General features: G+C 37.5%; 3 protein-coding genes across 24 annotated transcripts; 2 read left to right on the forward strand and 1 right to left on the reverse strand.

Annotated features, from left to right (window-relative positions):
* The first annotated feature begins 4231 nt into the window (after nt 1-4231).
* On the forward strand, nt 4232-5123 carry LOC108325661 (probable ubiquitin conjugation factor E4). Its single transcript, XM_017558756.2, has 4 exons — nt 4232-4345; nt 4432-4635; nt 4715-4810; nt 4950-5123. Exons 1-4 carry the CDS (start codon nt 4232-4234, stop codon nt 5106-5108), a joined length of 573 nt encoding a protein of 190 aa, XP_017414245.2. The 3' UTR covers nt 5109-5123.
* A 1429-nt stretch (nt 5124-6552) lies between these two features.
* Nucleotides 6553-8550, forward strand: LOC108324541 (uncharacterized). The gene is made up of 2 exons (XM_017557482.1): nt 6553-7317; nt 7420-8550. Exons 1-2 carry the CDS (start codon nt 6553-6555, stop codon nt 8548-8550), a joined length of 1896 nt encoding a protein of 631 aa, XP_017412971.1.
* A 6410-nt stretch (nt 8551-14960) lies between these two features.
* LOC128195889 (uncharacterized) lies at nt 14961-19047 on the reverse strand. Of its 22 annotated transcripts, XR_008247708.1 has the most exons (10): nt 18542-19047; nt 18413-18451; nt 18180-18344; nt 18007-18046; nt 17391-17733; nt 17198-17270; nt 17045-17122; nt 16543-16667; nt 15713-15777; nt 14961-15235 (listed from the first exon to the last, which is right to left on the reverse strand). XR_008247708.1 is itself a non-coding variant. In XM_052874646.1 (5 exons), exons 2-5 carry the CDS (start codon nt 17198-17200, stop codon nt 15094-15096), a joined length of 348 nt encoding a protein of 115 aa, XP_052730606.1. In that variant the 5' UTR covers nt 17201-17270; nt 17391-17530; the 3' UTR covers nt 14961-15093. The 22 variants fall into 22 exon arrangements, 1 of the variants encoding a protein (XP_052730606.1); XR_008247706.1 differs by having other exon boundaries at nt 18180-18451; XR_008247710.1 differs by lacking the exon at nt 18413-18451 and having other exon boundaries at nt 18542-19046.
* Between the last annotated feature and the right edge of the window lie 1677 nt (nt 19048-20724).

Genomic DNA, 20724 nt, shown 5'->3' on the forward strand with positions numbered 1-20724 from the left:
AAATTCTAAAGACAATTAAAAAAATATCATACAAATCTCAAAATATGTACAAAAAGCGAATAATTAAAATTTTAATATTGATAATTTTTCTATCACTTCCATTTATAATATTAGAGTCTTAAACAGATAAATCTATAATATTTTTCTCTCTTCAAACATTTCTTTTTTATTACCATCTACAATGTAATAAAATAATTGCTAACTAATAATATTGAAACACAAAATAATAAATAAATAAATAAAATTATGTGGGTTGGTGAGCCAACCCGGCTCACTACAGGTTTAACCCGGTGAGCCGAGTTCTAAGTGAGCCGGATTGAAAACTACTTCGCATAAAAAAATTACATTTTTTTCAAATTCAATCTGGCTCAAACTCTTGATAAGCTGGGTTGGCTCGCGGGTTACAACTCATTTTGACACCGCATAAGAAAATTACATTTTTTTCAAATCCAACCCGGCTCAAACCCGTGGTGAGACACGTTAGCTCGCGAATTACAACTCATTTTGACAGCAATAGAGTTTACTCCCATAAGAATAGATACCATGCAAATTGTAATTATAAATATTTCTTTTAAGTTTTAAAATAATTTAGAAACAACCTATTCACTTAATTTCAAACTGGGTCAATAATTTTTCTAACTTTCATTCATTTATTTTATCAATTTATATTTTCATGCATATATATTTTTTTCTCTTTATATTTCTAACAACTTTCACTTTAATCATCTTCATCTTCACCATTCTACTTCACACTACTTTTTTCTCCATTTACACAATTCCATTTTAATCTAAAAACACAAAAATACAATCGCTAGAAACCAATACATAAATTTTTGATTGATATTCACATAAGACAATTCAATAAATTAAACGTATTTGTAAAATTGATCCACGATACAAACAATTTACATATATATATATATATATATATATATATATATATATATATATATGTATATATATATAACTTTGTATTAACTGTGGAATCCAAAATACAAACATATTGTTTTTACAAAAATTAAAAAAAAATATAACTCACTAAACATGCATATGCCTTTAGACATACTTTTATAACCTTATTAGTAAATGATGTTGCAAACATATAAAAATTACATAAGTTCTTTCAGAATTTCTTTATCTTCTTTGTTCTTCTTTTCTTGGCCTGGTATTTGGAACTCGTGTTGCTTGAAAGTGTTTCAGATTTTGAAATTATTTTTGTTCATTAACATACAAATTATTGTTAACCGGAATACATAATTTAATATTCATTTAATGTTAACAAAATTTTGAAATCTGGTATTATTTTCTAAATATGGTATTGTTAACAGGATTTTTGTGGTAGAAGGTATTAGTGGACCGAAATATAGAATCAAGTATGTGTTTGTTGGTGATGTAGTCACCAAAATTTAGAATCCAATGTGTATCTCTATATATGATATTGGTCACTAAATTTTACAATCCAATTACCTTTTCCAAATACACAATTGATTCTAAAGTCCAATGATTACACCACCAAAAAACAAACACTAAATTTTATATTTCGATTCACTAATACCTCGGTTTACCAAATCAGGTTAACGTTATTGAAGAACAATATTGAATTTCAAAATTCAATTTACATAATTTAAAGAGACAAAATGGGAAGGATAACAAAAGTTGAGGGTCATGAAGAAAACATGAATGTATAAGAAGAAGCTCCCTTTAATCCAATAACAAAATTTTTCATACTTAGAACAAAAATAAAAATAATTTAAATGATTGTTTTTTTACTAATTTGAAAAATTCAAATATATTATGATATTATAAAATTATAATTATAAAAGTAAATATAAATAATTTTTACAATAAAAGACAATTTTTATTTATTTTGTAGATACTTTTTTTTATAAATAGTTATTTTAGTTTAGAAAATATTAATATAGAAAAAAGATTAGATAAAAAAGGGTTAAAATAAAAGCATAGTCACTTAGAAAATAATAATCACAATTATGCTAAATTAAACTTATCTAAAATTTTGTTCTTGTACACTCATTTTCTTTTCCCTAACTTTGTTCTTGCTGTATTATTACTTTTTTTTAATGGATACTTTAAATTATTATCATGCATTATTGATATTATTTCGTTCCATCATTTTATACAATTTATGATTTAAGATTAGAGATAATTTGAATATTTTTTTTCTTTCAAATTTTTTAATGTTTCTTAAGAATAAATTTATGATAGAACTTTATACTTCAAAATAATACTGATAAGTTTTAACAATATTATCTTAACAAAATAATACTGTATTATTATCTTGTGAGGAATCTTCTTAAACTTTATGTTGACATTGAGTTCACTGGTTCTCACACACAGGTTAGTCTGCATTTTAAGACTATTGGTCGCATGGTCAACCTATTTTTCCCCTAATGCTTTCAATTTCTAGATTAAGTTAAAGAGAATAAAGTCAAGTTGTTTGGAAATCTCACCTCTCTTCTTGATTGTGTTGAAACTTAAGCTTGATTGTCAAAATGGGGACTATGTTAGTGTTTTTGTTTTTACTTTATGATGACTTAAGATGGATAAATAATAATGTTTCGTTGAAATCCTATGCATGTGATTGATTAGCCAGTGAGAGGAACTTCTGAGCTGTATTTCAAACTGCACCAATTTTTTATACGATTAATATTATGCCCCTGTTAATATTTAAGGGTGGGCAAAATGAATTGTACTGCATTATACTCTTAAAAACTATATTAAACCAAAAATTAATTTGTTTAAATTGAATTGAACTAAAAATAAGTTCAATTAAACTGAACTAAACTACTTTTTTTTTTTCTTTTAAACTGTACTGTACTATTTTAAACTTAAAGGAAGCATAGTTATGCCTGCAACCTCTTCCCTTCACTATCTCATTCGTTATGCTTTCTAATAAATAAATGTGATTTTGCACTAGTACAACTGTCAATGGCTAATCATCGATAGAGTTAAAATAATTAGTTCAATTTAATTTTTTTTAATAATGACAAACAAATAAATTAATATTCAATAACATCACAGCATTTAAAAAAAATTATATTATAAATCTATATAATTAGAATTAGTAAATAATTATAATAAAAAATTTAAAAAAATTAATGAAATATTATAGGTACTATTTTATCATATTATTAAAATTAAATTAATAACTATAACTATTTATCATTACTATTTATTATTAATTTAAAGATATAAAATGTCTAAAATTTGATTCTCATATTAAATATAGTTTAATTTAATAATATAAATTTGTTTATATATTATTTTATATAGATTAAAAACTTAATCTCTAAAAAATATCTCTGTTTATCTCTGTTTTGCGTTATTCGAAATATTTTTATTTTGACAATTATCTAGTTTAATATAAAAGTTCTCATCTTTCTTCTCTTCTCACCTTTTTCTGAATTCTCATATATATATATATATATATATATATATATATATATATATATATATATATATATATATATATATATATATATATATATATAATATTATATTTTATAATTATTTACATATATAAGTACTTTTATCTTTTTATTTTTACAATTATAGTTAATTTTATTAAGTTATAAAAATAATTACCAGTTTTTGACATATAATTACAATATAATAAAATTTAGTTTTTTTTAAATATATAATTATTTTAGTATAAATTATTAATATCATTTTATTTTAATAATTATTATAATAATAGTTAACTTTTTAAGAGACTTGAAAAAAAACATTTATTTATTTATCTATATCACTTCTTTATATATATATACCCGTGCTTTTATTTCTTATGTTTGTGTTAATATCATTTTAGTGTTAAAAACATTTATTTATATATATATATATACCCGTGCTTTTATTTCTTATGTTTGTGTTGCTGAAAACAGAAGAAGAGCAAAACAATTAAACAAGCAAAAGTAAAATAAAGTATATAGTTTGAAGTAGTTAACTAAACTGTTAATAAAAGAAGTTCAGATTTTTTAAACTGAACTGCAAATAAGTATAGTTCAGTTTTTATAAAAAGTAGTTTAGTTTTTATAGTGCAAAATAGTATAGATAATCCATAGTTTAGTATAATTTAGTTAATCATGCCTAACCCTATTAATATTTCCTATATTATTAATATTTTGATATCTGATATATGTGTTAAAAATCATGGGTTTCAGTATTTAATCATTATCCTTTTGGGGTGGTTTAATACAAGACCGTGCTGATTATTATGGTTGTCACTTGTCCGTTACAGTTCTATGACAAGTTTAATATCCGCCACAATATTGCGGAACTCCTCGAATACCTGTGGCAAGTCCCTAGTCATCGAAATGCTTGGAGACAGGTAACTAATGAAAGATATTTAAATATTTTTATGTCTTACACCATGCTCAACTTATCTAGTTTGTTCTGGAACTAATTTTCTTCCAGATTGCTAAGGAGGAGGAAAAGGGTGTCTATCTGAATTTCTTGAACTTTCTGATCAATGATAGTATTTATCTTCTGGATGAAAGTTTGAAAAAAATTCTTGAGCTAAAAGAATTGGAGGCTGAGATGTCTGATACGGTTGAGTGGGAGCAACGACCAGTTCAAGAGAGGCAGGAGAGGACCCGGTTATTCCATTCTCAAGAAAATGTCTGTTGACTTTTTGTTTAAATATATAATTTTTTATTCCTTGTTTATCTAATCATTTTAATGCTGGATACTTTTATAGATTATTCGAATAGATATGAAGTTGGCAAACGAAGATGTGAGCATGCTTGCATTTACTTCAGAACAGATTACTGCTCCGTTCCTACTTCCTGAGATGGTATTTTTTCTCTCTTTCGAACCATGGCTGGTTATGAATCTCATCATCTCATAAAATAGTTTGTGGCCTAACTATGATGTTCCTTTAAAATTTTCATCTTCTAATGGCAAGTTTAATCTTATTTTCCCACCTTTTCAAGGTTGAGAGAGTGGCTAGCATGCTCAATTACTTCCTGCTGCAATTGGTTGGTCCGCAAAGAAAATCACTTAGTCTGAAGGATCCTGAGAAATATGAATTTCGTCCAAAGCATTTACTAAAACAGGTTGGCATCAATTATATTTCAAAAACATTTGAATGAGTTTTTTAGTGGTGAGTAATTATGACAGGAAGGATGCTATGCTATCCTCTGTAATCTGTAGGCTTAGTCTAACATTCTTGTAGTAGGATTGATTCTAAAAGTGTTATATTTACATCTTCATTACTCTGAGAAATTTGAATAACTTCAATTTTGGACGACCAATGATACAGTTTTGACTTTTGTGCTGGTGATGTTGAAAGCCCGCTTAAATGACTTGGAGATATGACATCGTTCTCTTGCCCTACTCCACAGCTTAGGCTTTTGTGGAGATTTGGTTCTTAATATGACAGTGGTTAGGAGTTCTCTTAAGATGCATAGCAGCTTAAGCTTGGCCCAATATGTTCCCATTCTTCACAACTCAACAATCATTTTGGTTCTCTAAGGATGCAAATGTTATTCTTTGGTCCTTCAACAATACAGGAATTATACAGGAATTTATTCAACTTGGTGCTAAAGCTAAAGTTGCTGCTTCGGAGGCCATGGATGCTGAAGCTATTCTAGGAGAAATACCGGAGGAATTCCTTGATCCGATTTGTATAGTATAATCCCTTGAGTGCGCCCGCAAGAAGAAGTAATGGAGGTAGAGAACGATCGTTTTGGAACAAGAGCTATTAAATGCGAATCTCAAACTGATCGACTGACCAAAGGCAAATCTCAAGCGAGCGTCTAACAACAAGCCCAGTTCCAAGTGATCGTCTTGAAGCAAACATAACTTCAAGTGATCGACCGAAAACAAATTCATCATTAGACGATCGTCTTGAAATAAAAGCGATCGTCTAATAACGATCGTCTTGAAATAAGCGCGATCTCAAGCGATCGTTTTGTCACGAGCTCCTAGTATAAATAGGCGCTCACATAGTTACTCCCGTTAAAGTAACCAGCTCAAATCAAAATAACCGAATATAGCGATTGCAAAGATCTCGCCATAAATATCGGAACCCACTGATCCAGTATGTGGAACCACGATCAAGCAGTTGCATGTTTAAACCAACCGAAATTTCATTAACACGTTGGTTAAGATATTTTGAGCAGTTATATATTTCAACCAACCGAAATCTCGGGAACGGATTGGTTAGGATATTTTGAGCGGTTTTCCAGGTAAAATTATTTGTTAGCTTATAAATAGAATGACAAGGTAAAGGATGAAGGTTGGTTTTTTCTACATGGGAAATACTAAGAAAATATATTAGATATTATTTATCTCTGAAGAACTAAGGTTCTTAAACACACACTGACTTGAGCGTCAGAGTATCCTCGCAGGTACCTCCCCCTCTCGGTGAACAAAAGGAGCTAAGGTGGTGTCGCAATAGGAGAACGGAGCAACCATACGTATAGAAGCAGCAAAGACAGGTTATTATCTCGATCCCCCAACATTTATACCGAAACATTTGGCGCCCACCGTGGGGTCCGAGATTTAGTATACCCAAAGAATACCACCGGAGCTATGGAAGACAACAGCACTCTAGAATTGATTAGGCAGCTGCAAACGCAAGTAGAGGAGCAGGCCAAAGTTATACGGGAACAGCAAGAGGTTCAACGCAGGCAAGCGGAGGAACTCGCGGCCTTGAGGATGCAGCGACCCCCACCAGAAGCATCAACCTCGAACAGGCAGGACGACAACGAGGGAAGCCATCATGGAGGGCCATCCGAATTGGGTGCAGGAGGGAAAAAAGGACCCGCTTCCCTACGCCTCTCCAACCTCCTGCCCTTTACAGAGGCAATCTTGCAGACCAACATGCCGGAGAAGCCTCCGCCGTCATTGGACAGATATGACGGTTCCGCGGATCCTGACAACCATCTCCGAAACTTTATAGGTGCTATGGCATTCTACACAGACAACGACCCTGTAATATGCAGAGCTTTTTCGCTATCTCTCAAGGATGAAGCATTGGAATGGTATCACACCCTTCCGCCAAACTCGATTGACTGCTTCGCTACCGTGAAAACCCTTTTCCGCAAACAGTATGCCGCTAACAGGAGACAAGACATGACCCCCGCAGAACTGGTAAACACTAAACAAGAGAAAGATGAAACCTTGAGGGCTTTCATGTTGAGATACAACGAAGCAGCTAGGCGTGTGAAAGATGTCAGTCACACATTTATAATAAGCAACCTACCTTCATGTCTGAGGCCAGGCTACTTTGCCGAACAACTATATGCCGATCCTCCAAAGTCTATCGAAGAGCTCCAAGAAACGATAGCTAAATTCGTACGCAATGAGGATATCAGAAACTCAAGGAAAAAACAGCAATAAGAAAATCCTGGCAATGGATCCAAGAGAGAAACCAAACGACCGTTAGGTGATTATAAGGTTGGTGGACCTCCTCGCAAGGAGGCGGGGTGGACGTCCAAGTATGACCGCTACACCACACTAAATGCCCCCAGGGCCAAAGTGTTAGAAGAAGCTCTACAGGCCGAGTTGCTTACCGTGCGACGAAAAGCCACTCCAAAAAACGCTGACGAAAGCAAAACTTGCAGGCTTCACGTAAACCAGGGCCATGATACCGAGGAGTGTCATATGGTGAAGGAGGAAATAGAAAGACTCATCCGGGCAGGATATTTGCAGGAGTACGTAAAGGACAGGGCGTCCCGAGCCCCAACTCCCCGAAGAAGAGAAAGCGCTCGTCCAAGTCCGGAACGATCGTCGCGTAGGGAGGAAGAATCCAGGCGACGATCGCGGAGTCGTTCCAGACAACCACAACGAGAAAGGACCATTCGGGGACGAATTGACACCATATCCGGAGGCTTTGCAGGAGGGGGAGCGTCGGCATCGGCTCGAAAGAGACACCTAAGAAGCCTAAAATCGGTGCACATGGTGGGCAGACAACCCCGATCATTTCCCAGCATTACTTTTACCGATGCAGATTTTCACGCGCCCGATTCGGAGCAGGACGACCCCATGGTCATCACGGCTGAGATAGCCCGATATGAGGTGACAAAAGTGCTTGTAGATCAAGGTAGCTCAGTCAATATTCTATACTGGGCAACCTTCCTGAAAATGGATTTGTCCGAAGATTTAATAGCCCCATTCAACGAGCAAATCGTAGGCTTTGCAGGTGAAAGAGTGGACACACGAGGATATCTCGACCTTCGAACTCGACTAGGGGCAGGTGACGTGGCGAAAGAATTAAGAGTCAGATTCTTGCTAGTGGAGGCGAACGCTTCATATAATGCTTTGTTAGGACGACCTTGTCTAAATGAGTTTGGAGCTATAGTTTCCACGCCGCATTTGGCCATGAAATTCCCTACAAAAGAAGGATCCATATGTACGGTGAGAGCTGATCAACGAACAGCCAGACAATGTTATGTGGCCGGGCTAAAAGTCACTCCTTTCATACCACCCAGGAAAACAAGAGGAGCCGAAACAGCCGCTATTGAATTAGATCCAAGAACCGACTTGGACGAACGTCTGCACCCGCAGGGCGACGTTAAGGCCTATTAGCTAGGAATAGATTCCTCGCAAGCTACATGTATTGGAGCTGGTATGGAATCTAACGACGAACGCAAACTGACCAGAGTACTAAAATCCAATGCTGACCTGTTCGCATGGGCAGCGGCAGATATGCCTGGCATCCACCCAGAAATAATGACACATAAATTGTCAATTTTTAAAGAAGCGCGCCCGGTCGCTCAAAAAAGAAGGAGGCTCGGAGAAGAGAAGCGGGAGGCCGTACAAGCAGAGGTCGGCAAATTGTTGGACGCTCGCTTCATTAGGGAAGCGACATACACGACGTGATTATCCAACGTGGTTATGGTTAAAAAACCAAATGGACAGTGGCGAATGTGTGTCGATTTCACAGACTTGAATAAAGCCTGCCCAAAGGACTCATACCCGCTTCCTAGCATTGACCGGTTGGTGGATGGAGCTTCCGGCCATACAGTGTTGAGTTTCCTCGATGCTTATTCGGGGTATAACCAAATACCCATGTACCGGCCTGACCAAGGCAAAACAGCTTTCATAACCGAACGTGCAAATTATTGCTATGAGGTGATGCCTTTCGGTCTGAAGAATGCAGGAGTTACTTACCAGCGCCTCATGGACAAAATCTTTCATCATCAAATTGGAAAGTGTATGGACGTCTACGTGGACGACATGGTCATCCGTAGCCGATCTATGGACCAGCATCTGGAAGATCTAGCGGAAGTGTTTCTTCAGGTGCGTCAGTACAACATGCGGCTGAATCCATCCAAATGTACTTTTGGGGTGCCCGCTGGAAAGTTTCTAGGGTTTATGCTCACTCGCAGGGGTATCGAAGCCAACCCGGATAAGTGCAAAGCCATACTGGAAATGCCAAATCCGAAAAACCTTAAAGAGGTACAAAGGCTCGTGGGTCGAGTGACTGCTTTATCTCGTTTCATCCCAAAGCTTGCTGAGCACATCAAACCAATTCTAAGAAATATGAAGAAGGGCGTCACTCAGCCTTGGAACGAAGATTGCGACAAAGCGTTCGGGGCGGTTAAACACATCCTCACCCATCCTCCAATCATGGCGCGACCAACCGATCAGTTCGACTTACAGTTATACATTGCGGTGTCTCATCATGCCGTAAGTGCCGCTTTGACTCAAGAAGCCCCCACCCTTAAGCTGATATATTTCATCAGCCGGACATTGTAGGGGGCAGAGGAGCGATACTCACAGATCGAAAAGGTAGTTTTGGCTTTACTTACAGCCTCGCGTCGACTTCGGCCATACTTCCAGAGCCATCAGGTGGTCGTTCGAACCAACCACCCCATAGCTAAAATCCTCAGAAAACCCGATCTAGCTGTAAGAATGGTGTCATGGTCGATAGAGTTATCTGAATTCGGGTTACGATTTGAACCCCGAGGATCCGTCAAAGGGCAACACTTGGCGGATTTTGTGGTCGACCTGACCCCCATCCCGGACGACCCTGAGCCCACATGGCTCCTTAATGTAGATGGATCGTCGGACAAGAAAGGGGGCGGGGCGGGCGTAGTACTTGAAGGGCCCAACGGTTTCATCATTGAACAAGCCATCACTTTCCGGTTTCAAACCAGCAACAACCAGGCCGAGTATGAAGCCTTAATCGCTGGCCTAACCCTGGCCAGAGAATTAGCAGTCCCAGCTGTAGAATGCAGGATGGATTCTCAGCTGGTAGTCGGACACATGAACGGAACCTACCAGGTCAAAGACAATCAGCTGCTGCGTTACTTCCACAAAGCAACCGCCCTCCTCAAAGATTTTACATAGGTTTGCATTGTCCATATCCCAAGGGAGCAAAATTCAAGAGCAGATCTTTTGTCAAAATTAACACATGCAAAGGAAAAAACGCAGCTAGCGTCCGTCATTAGGTCGGTACACGACCAACCCGTTGTGGAAACTCTAACAATCGATTTGACCACACCCAAAGCTGATTGGAGACAAGAGGTGAGCGATTTGATGAGGAAACAGGAGCTCGGGGAACAAATCACAGCGGGCGACTCTAAACGGATCGCTCGCTACTTACATATAGGCGATAACCTATATCGTCGTGGCCACTCTACTCCTTTGTTAAAATGTGTATCTACCGAGGAAATCGATTATATTCTGCGCGAACTGCACACAGGAATATGCAGGTTCCATTCTGGAAAACGCACGCTACGCGCATGCATACTTCGAGCAGGTTATTATTGGCCAACTATCGACAGCGACTGTGAAGCGTTCGTCAAAAAATGTCTGTCGTGTCAAGCTCATGGTAACAACATCCGCATCCCTTCTGAGGAATTGCATTACGTCGTCTCACCTTGGCCATTTGCTCAGTGGGGAATAGACATAGTCGGACCATTGCCGATCGCCAAAGCTCAAAATAAATTCCTCATAGTGGCCGTTGACTATTTCACCAAATGGATAGAGGCTGAACCCCTCTCCATCATCAGCGCCCAGCGGGTACAGAAGTTCATCTGGCACTTGGTATGTCGATTCGGCCTACCTCAAAAAATCATCACCGATAACGGCAGACAATTTGTTGATAAAAAGTTAGATAAGTTCCTGCGCGACCTGGGCATCCGACACGTCACTAGTTCCGTCGAGCACCCCCAAACCAATGGACAAGCGGAAGCGGCCAACAAAGCTATACTCAATGAGTTGAAGAAACGCCTTGGCGGCGCTAAAGGATTGTGGGTGGACGAGCTACCAGAAGTGTTATGGGCGTACAGATGCACCCCTCACGGATCGACAGGAGACACGCCATTCAATCTGACGTATGGCACGGATGCCATGCTCCCAGTGGAACTAGGAGAACCCACTTTAAGGCGTGACCTTACTGACATGGCTCTTAATGACGATCAGTTGCGAATGAACCTTGACATGCTGGGAGAACGACGAGAAGTCGCCATGATTCGGGCAGCCGCACAAGAAAGGCTACTGTCTCGACGTTACAACACCAAGATCAAGTCTAGGTCCTTCGAGGAGGGCGACCTCGTGTGGCGGAAAAAGGGAGAGGCCAGACGAAACCGGATGCATGGTAAGCTGGCAGACAAGTGGGAAGGACCCTTCCGCATCACAGAAAATCTAATGAACGGAGCCTATAAGCTGGAACTCCTCGACGAAACTATCATCCCCAACACTTGGAACGCCACTCATTTAAAAAATTATTTCAGTTAATGTGTTATTTAATTACGTGACTAGAACTATTGCATTTCAGTTTCCGTCATTGTTATTCAAAATTAATGAACATGTTATTTCTTTGAATCCATGTCGTATTGAACTCGGCAAGCGTCGAGGTTTGGAAGATGTTCGCCACCGCGCACCCAACACTTTAGCATATAGGGACACACTCCCTTTGGTAGATGTTCACCCTTGAACACCCAAATACGCTACACAAAGGGATCCAATCCCTCTGGTCGATGTTCGCCTAAGAACACCCAGACACTTAAAGCTAAACGTTCACACAGTCCGTGCGTTAAAGCAAAAGCATATACACCGTCATATGTCCAAGAATGCCAAAGCATATGTAATAAGTCAAAGTTATACAAATAGGTCAAATAAAAGAGTTTGATATTCAAGCACATTACAACCCAATGCTGCGATTAAGGTACAAGCTTAAAATCTAATTATCCGCAACATCTTCAGTCGCTTGCTCCACAGGTTGTTCAGCGGCTGTCGGCTCTATGACCTGCTCATTCTCAGGAGAGGCATCGTCGGGTATCTCCATGATAGGTACCAGTTGACCTTGATAAACGTCTTTGTCCACGTCAAAATCTGGTCCTTCATTGCTCACCTGGCGCAGGAGAGACACTTGCCTCAACGCCTTTTCAAATCCTCGGGTATGTTCCGCTACGATCGCCTCTTTTAATTCCTCTATTAATTCTTTATCTGCTACGGACGCGGCAAGGAGTTCGTCATGGCGTTGGTTGAGGGTGGACACAGTTCTTGATGACTGCTCAAGAGTCATCTTTAACTGACCACGCTCGACCCGTAGTTGGTCGCGCTCTTCCCGTAAGCAGATACCAGCCCTTTGAGTGTTTTTCAACACTGTTTGAGCCTCACACATCAACTGCTGGGACTGTCTTTGTCGCTCCTCGCACTCAGCATGTGTAGCCGACAGTTCCTTCAGTTGATCTTTGACCTTTTGGAGCTCGGTTCTCAACACGCCCATGTCGGACGCGTACGCCATATGCCATGCAGCCATGGCCGCTCGACTCGACAGTTCCAACAGGTCATCAGCCATTTGTTGTTCGGTCATGCTTTCAACAAGCTTTTTCTCCGATTCATCCAAGTTGAAGTCGATCTTGTGGCTGAGGTTGAGAGCGGAGTCCGACATACCCCGTGGAAACGATCGGGCAGTTGCATCGCCCGTTTCTTTCACCTTTTTAGAAGGCTCAGCCTTCTTTGAAACGGCTTGATGTGTCCTCTTCCTAACGAAGGACTGCTCCTCCATGATAATTACCTCTTCCTGACTAGCAACCGTCACGGCAGGGGAAGAGGGTCGTGCAGCTCCTGAAGATTGAGGGCGAGCAGCACCAGATGTTTGCCCCGCTTTCCTCTCAGATTTGATAGCCTTAAACCAATCTTGGTCTGATCCTTTCCTACCCATGATCTCTGTCAAGCAAACAATCAATAACAAAAACAGTCAGCTACAGGTAAACACTACCTACAAAATGTCAACAACAGAAACATACCGGTCACTCTAGCGCCAAAATCATCATACTCAAGACAATTTATTAGGTGCCGAGAAGAAAGGGGGTGCGGTAATGACATCAACAGACCAAGGGCTTCCAGCTCGTCGATCGTCATCTTGTCCTCGGACCACGAAGTGAACTTCAATGGATTCTGAGTCCAGTACAAGGGGAATTTCGACCGACCTCCCTCGTCAAAGAAAAACGATCGCCCAGAATCGAGAATAGACACTTTTAGGAATTGATTTTTGAATCCCCTATACGACTGAACATACAACTCCAGCAGCGCATTCTCGGACTCAGAAATCAGCGATACCCACCCTTTCTTGGCAACTGGGCGACACCTAAAAAAGTGAAGAAACAAGGGAACAGTAGGCCTAATGCCTACCGCTTGACACAAAGTCTCGAACGCTTGGACATAACCCCACCCATTCGGATGTAGTTGCGAGGGAGCAACATTTAGCGTTCTCAACACATCCATCTGAAACGCACTCAGTGGCAATCTGATATACAAATCGTAAAATAGCGGACCATAGAAATAAAAAAAATCATCAGCAGCGGATTCTTTCCCATGAAAAACCCTTTCGTCCTCACTACATGCCACCATTTTTATACAAGATTTATATCCTACAGATCTCAGAATACAACTATTTTCTACCCAATCCGCTAATACAATCTTATTTTTGAATACGCTGGAATACTCACTCACTTCCCGAGATGCCCATGCGTAATCGTTATCAGACAAAGATGACGATGAGGCCCCCTCCGAATCTTCAGTGCGTACTTGGCCATACACAAAGGCCCTTTCGCCGAAAACAACAGTGGCGATTTCAGGGGGAGCCCTAGCCGAGGACGCCTCTGGTATGTTAATATTATCACTCTGCCCCTTTTCTTCCATTGCAAAAAATATACAAACTACAAACAAGCAAGGATTTTTCGGGTTACCTGGTTTTGTCGTAAAGAGAAAGAAAGGTGATGAACGCGGAAGAGCCTGGTTACTTCTTGAGAAAGCAGAAGAAAGACGAAGAGTATAGAAGAAGAATCGTCACGGATAGCAAAATGATGAGATGGCGGTTGGACACTCGCATGTCATTTCACCTTAATGGTGGCAAACTGACCGTCACTCACCTCGCACCGTTAGATCATCTTAATCCAACGGCTCCGTTTACGCACTTTCACTACAAGAAAAAGTTGAATTACATACAACCAAAATCCGTATATAAGACCCAAAATCCGTATATAACACTTGGTTACATACGACTTATATACGGACAAAAATCCGTATATAAAATCATCGTAGCTAAATTATATACGGATAAATCCGTATATAATTTATATACGGATAAATCCGTATATAAAATCTGTATATAATACATCAAAAAAATATTTTTTTTACATACGGATAAATCCGTATGTAACATACAACAGAGAAAAAAAATAATTTTATTTGCAAAAATAAAAAGCTTTAAAACAAAGAAACTTACAATATAAATGAGTGATAATATAGTGATTAAAAAGTCTTGGTAAAAGTAAAAATTATAATTTAGTTGTTAGATATGTAAAAAATATCTCAATCATATTTTGTATAATTGAATGACAAATTGATCTTCTTTGACATTACAACATAATTATTATTTTTTTACATATTAAATAACTAAATCAAGATGTACCAAGATGATTTGCTTTTATCATAAAACTACTACAAAATCATAAAATGAAGTGCAAGTGATGGCAAACTTGTTTAAACTGACATGACATGGATGACATGTTAGCATCATCATTTATTCATTACATGGATATCTCAAACCACTTCCATCTTCAAGAGTGAACAATTACACTCAAAATTTATGAACAGAAAAGAATGAGAACATTACATTTTTGTAACTAATTTATCTATACAAATATTCACAAACAGAATTGGAGTACTTGACAACAGATCAAGCTGATACTCAGACTTCGTCAAAGTCACTGTTTTTTTGGAATGTATTTCCTTCCACCTCATTATCAAGTTTCTGCAACACAGTGAATTTTGTCATTGAAGACAATAATCCAAGTTAATGTATAAGTATGTCAAACCTATGCAAAAGAAACAAGCAACAAATGTAAAGAATTTATAATATATAGTTATGCTTAAAACAAATAATTATCTTGTTATAAAAAATGTATAGTAAATTGTAATAAGAAATTAACTCCTAAAAGTGAACAATATAATAATTTAATATAAAAAGTAAAGTGTAATAATAAATTAAGATGCTTAACCTCTTCATTAGAAATTTGCATTATAATGAAGAAAACAATATCATAAGTTTCCCAAATCTCACATGGATAAATCAAATCTCATCTTTAATGTAATGGAATGAACTGATGGTCATAAACTATTTGTCTAAAACTGACACATCACAAATTAAATTAAATGGTATAAATTTAAAAACATATATAATCAATAATTTATAGTAGAAAATTCGTAAAGCTTTATTATAAGCAGTGACCTTTGGATATGAAAAAGTGAGGCAGCCAGTACCAGCACTTTCACTCCCAGCCTTCATTCTCGTCTCTTCACATCAAAATAAAAACAATGAAGTGTAGTATAAGATTTGAAATATTGAAAATACAGAGTAGGAATATTAGTTTCAGTATAACTCATTATGCAGTAACATCAGTACTCACAAACTATAAAGACACAAACACAATCAAATGTTAGTTTATTAAAAATAAGACTGCTACATTTCTACATTGACATACGAAAATACGACTTTCTTATGGTAATTAAGTATAAATTTACTGAACTTTTGTATAATAATTAACAATGAGTATATTGTTTTATAGTAATTAAATTGTAATAAAGCATATTTTTTACAACTATTTAAAAACACTTTTAAAAATTTTGGTTCTGATTAAAGTATTCCTATAACTTGAATGTGCGAATGTGGTTCTGAGTGTAGAGTAGTTTTAGGTGAGAAATTGGAGGAATTGTTAGACATATAATTTATATCCAACTAAGAAATATAGGTCCCACAAAATGTGTGTGATTGGTGTGCAGGGAAAATAGCATATCAGAATCTGCATCTCCCGTGATTTGTGATGACATGTGGCAACAAATAGATTTTATGCAAGGCAGAAGGCCGTGTGAGCCACCAGATTTTGAATTTTTTAAGGTAAACCTATCCCATTAGATTTCACATGCCACATGGCAACGCACAAATTCATTACCCATTCACAATCCTATCCTTTCGGATAAGATTCTTCATACATCAACAAATTTCCATTTCTTTGCCATTAATCATCAAACATATACACAGAAGCAAAGATAGTCACTCACTGAACAAAAAATTTATATTTTGAATCAAGGGTTAATGGCTTCTGCTTGTGCCTCCTCTGCCATTGCTGCTGTTTCCATCTCCACGCCAAGTCAAATGAATCTATAAACTCCCATGGCAAACGAATCTATAAACCAAATCACGGAATACATCAATCCAAATAATACTCTACTTTGATTAGACATGTATTCGAAAACATGCTCTTTAATATCAAATCTTAGTAATACTTTAATGAATATTTAAAGTGAACATCATAATGAACAACTATTTTAAAGTGAATCAAGGGTTAATGGCTTCTGCTTGTGCCTCCAAACAATTAATCCATATTTCAATTAGCTTAAGCATTAAATTGCTTTTAAAAGAAATGCCTCCAATCAATTAAGTGCACACCATAGTTGGAATAAACCAGTGTATTTTCTCGTGCATAACATATTTTCTTTTACTAGTATAAACAAGAAACGTGGAACAAAGAAGACAACAGAGCTCATTCCGGTTTGAACATACCCTGACACCACTAATTTCCTGAACTGAAACAGAATCCACATATCCAAGATCATTTGCATTCGGTTGGCTGAGTTTCAACTATAGCAGGAAAATAAAATTGATTAGATGGAAAGCATAAAACATTTTCATAACCAAATAAGCAAAAACACAAACCATAGCAATAGAACCAGTTGTTCTGCAAAATCGTCATAGTTCAAACTTTGAGCTGATTTTCAGAACCATAAGCCTATATGCAATAATATTTAAGTTAGAAAACAATCTAGACTTGAATACTTATAATGTTCATATTAATTCAATAGCGAGAAACAACTAAAACCATCCATAAGGGAAAAAAGACTTCACACACTCTTAACGGTCACAGAAATGCAAAGCCATCTCTCCAACTACTCCTCCATTAACAATCACTTTGGCACTAGAATCTGCTACTGCCTTCATGAGCTCCTCTATTTTAGCCTCTTCAATTTTTGAATAATTTTCCAGCTATATAAATAAAAAAGAAGAGAGAAAATTCAGTTAGCAAAGCATCAAATAATATAGGAAAACAAAACATTAGAAAAATTAGGGTCTATAAAATCCCAAGGATAGCAGTGCAGCCTAAGGTATAATAACTATCGAAGCACATAAGGTTGGACCAGCAAGCAAAGATGTTCCTGAATCCACAATAGCAGCACAACCACCCTCACAAACACCTAAAAGAACATTGATATGTTTCAGAATTTAACGCACATTAATCAAAGCATATGCAACAAATAGGAGAAAAAGAATCTCATTTCACAAACATTGATGTAAAGATATAGTTTTTTGACCCTGCATTTCTTGAAAATAAATTCAAGTATTAGGAAGTAAAAAATTCAGTCTAGATTCACTCCTTATACCATATTCCAAAGCATCTTAACCACTCAATGACTCCACTAGTAAATCCCAAAATAGAAGTTTTTATTGTCGAGGAACAATAAAATCACCTGTAGAAGCACCTCCAATGAAAAACTCTCCAATTTCAATCTGCAAAAGATAACTTTCATGCTCAAGAATTTTCTGGTGTGAATACATACATACAACATACATACATACATATATCTGTCTGTGTATTTAAAAGGAATTCCTAATCAAATAAATTGTGTTTTTGCTAACCTACCAGTAACCTTTTTTAGTAACTGGAATATAAGTGTGGTCTCCTTTAAAGTGCTTTAGGTTAACACCACCGAAAACCATTTCACCACCTTTTTTCGCATTTGGATACCCATTCAACAAAAAGGAAAACACCTTCTCACTGATAAGATTTTGCTCTACCATTTTGTACCTGTGATCTTGCATTTGCGACTCATTCAATAATATTCTCAATCACCAAACACATAAAACAAAACATACCTTAAAAGCCCTCTGAATCTTCCCTAAATGCAACACCCCCTAAACGCAACACCGGTAGCACAATGAAGATCTCCTAAAGATGCATCACAAGAATCCCATAAAACTTAACAAAAAGTGGTGGACAGAAACCTTCTTCTTTGCATAAAAAAGTGGTCGCCGGACACATTAAACTTGACCAGAGTAGCTTCCTTGTCGAGGCGCAAGAAGCAGTTGCGGCGACCGCGGACGAGGTTGATGATGGCGAGGCAGTTGTCACAAGCAACGGTGAGGGCGCACTCACCGAACGGTTCAGGGCAAGGTCGTTGATAGCGCCGTGGTAGTGGAAGAAAAGCGTAGTAAGATGGACGAAGCCGTCCGCGTAAAAAATGGTGAGAGAGCCAGCGACGTTGGCGGAGATGAGGTTGCGGGGGAACGAAATATTGGTAGGGGCGTAGAAGGAGAAGGCGGTGACAAAGGCAGAGTGTTGGTGAAGGGAACTGAGGGAGGAGGCGGTGGAGAGGTCGTAGAGATGGATGGTGTCGTCGTCACACTCCTCGCTCTTCTTCCTAAAACCCTAGGTTTTTTAACACTGAGACAAATGAAAGAAGCTTGGAGACAAATGAAAGAAGCATGGAGGCAAAACAGAAAAACGAAAACCTATCCTTTTAGTTTTACTTTTTATTAATTTGTAATAATTCATTTTAAAATTCCATATGTAATATTAGAAGGTAATGTATATCAGATTACATGCCAATTTTAAATGGTCACACATGGATTATATCTTCAGGTAATCTTTCCGTCACGCGTCAACATTACATATTTTATATGCATAAAAAAATCCGTATATAAAATTGGTATTTAACTCTTTTTGTGTGATCCGTAAATAAAATCTGTATGTAATATTTATATTACATACGGATCAAAATCCGTATATAAATATCAGTAGATAATTTTCATTTTTCTTGTAGTGTTTCAACTTCCCCAAAAAGCGGGAAACGCTAAAAAACCCTATATCGAAACGGTGCGTAGCAACAACTCCAATACCACATCCATTTTTCTCTCTCCGTCCTACAGTTAACTGACCACGTCCTACGTCTCGCGCCATAGTTAACTCGGACTCGGGGGGCATTATGTATAGTATAATCCCTTGAGTGCGCCCGCAAGAAGAAGTAATGGAGGTAGAGAACGATCGTTTTGGAACAAGAGCTATTAAATGTGAATCTCAAACTGATCGACTGACCAAAGGTAAATCTCAAGCGAGCGTCTAACAACAAGCCCAGTTCCAAGTGATCGTCTTGAAGCAAACATAACTTCAAGTGATCGACCGAAAACAAATTCATCATTAGACGATCGTCTTGAAATAAAAGCGATCGTCTAATAACGATCGTCTTGAAATAAGCGCGATCTCAAGCGATCGTTTTGTCACGAGCTCCTAGTATAAATAGGCGCTCACATAGTTACTCCCGTTAAAGTAACCAGCTCAAATCAAAATAACCGAATATAGCGATTGCAAAGATCTCGCCATAAATATCGGAACCCACTGATCCAGTATGTGGAACCACGATCAAGCAGTTGCATGTTTAAACCAACCGAAATTTCATTAACACGTTGGTTAAGATATTTTGAGCAGTTATATATTTCAACCAACCGAAATCTCGGGAACGGATTGGTTAGGATATTTTGAGCGGTTTTCCAGGTAAAATTATTTGTTAGCTTATAAATAGAATGACAAGGTAAAGGATGAAGGTTGGTTTTTTCTACATGGGAAATACTAAGAAAATATATTAGATATTATTTATCTCTGAAGAACTAAGGTTCTTAAACACACACTGACTTGAGCGTCGGAGTATCCTCGCAGGTACCTCCCCCTCTCGGTGAACAAAAGGAGCTAAGGTGGTGTCGCAATAGGAGAACGGAGCAACCATACGTATAGAAGCAGCAAAGACAGGTTATTATCTCGATCCCCCAACATTTATACCGAAACACGATTCAAGTGGGTTTTCCACTTCTTTCTGTCTGTTAAACATGTTTTTCCTTTTTTTGGCGGGTCGGACCATCACTCATTGAATAATTGATTTGCCAAAGTGTAAAGTTTGATAGCATCTACATACGTGATTACTTTTCGTTTTTATTGGGAAAAATTGCTTTCTGTATATCAGAAGCTCTAAAAATTTGTTCGTACTTTGAATAGAAAGATAAGCTAATTCAGACGCATCATACATGTTGTGCATTGCAGTACACTTTGATGAAGGATCCAGTAATTTTGCCTTCTTCAAGGACCACGATTGATCGTCCTGTCATTCAGAGGCATCTTCTTAGTGATAGTGTAAGTG

This window comes from Vigna angularis, chromosome 3, assembly GCF_016808095.1.
Source record: "Vigna angularis cultivar LongXiaoDou No.4 chromosome 3, ASM1680809v1, whole genome shotgun sequence".
Classification (NCBI taxonomy): domain Eukaryota; kingdom Viridiplantae; phylum Streptophyta; class Magnoliopsida; order Fabales; family Fabaceae; genus Vigna; species Vigna angularis.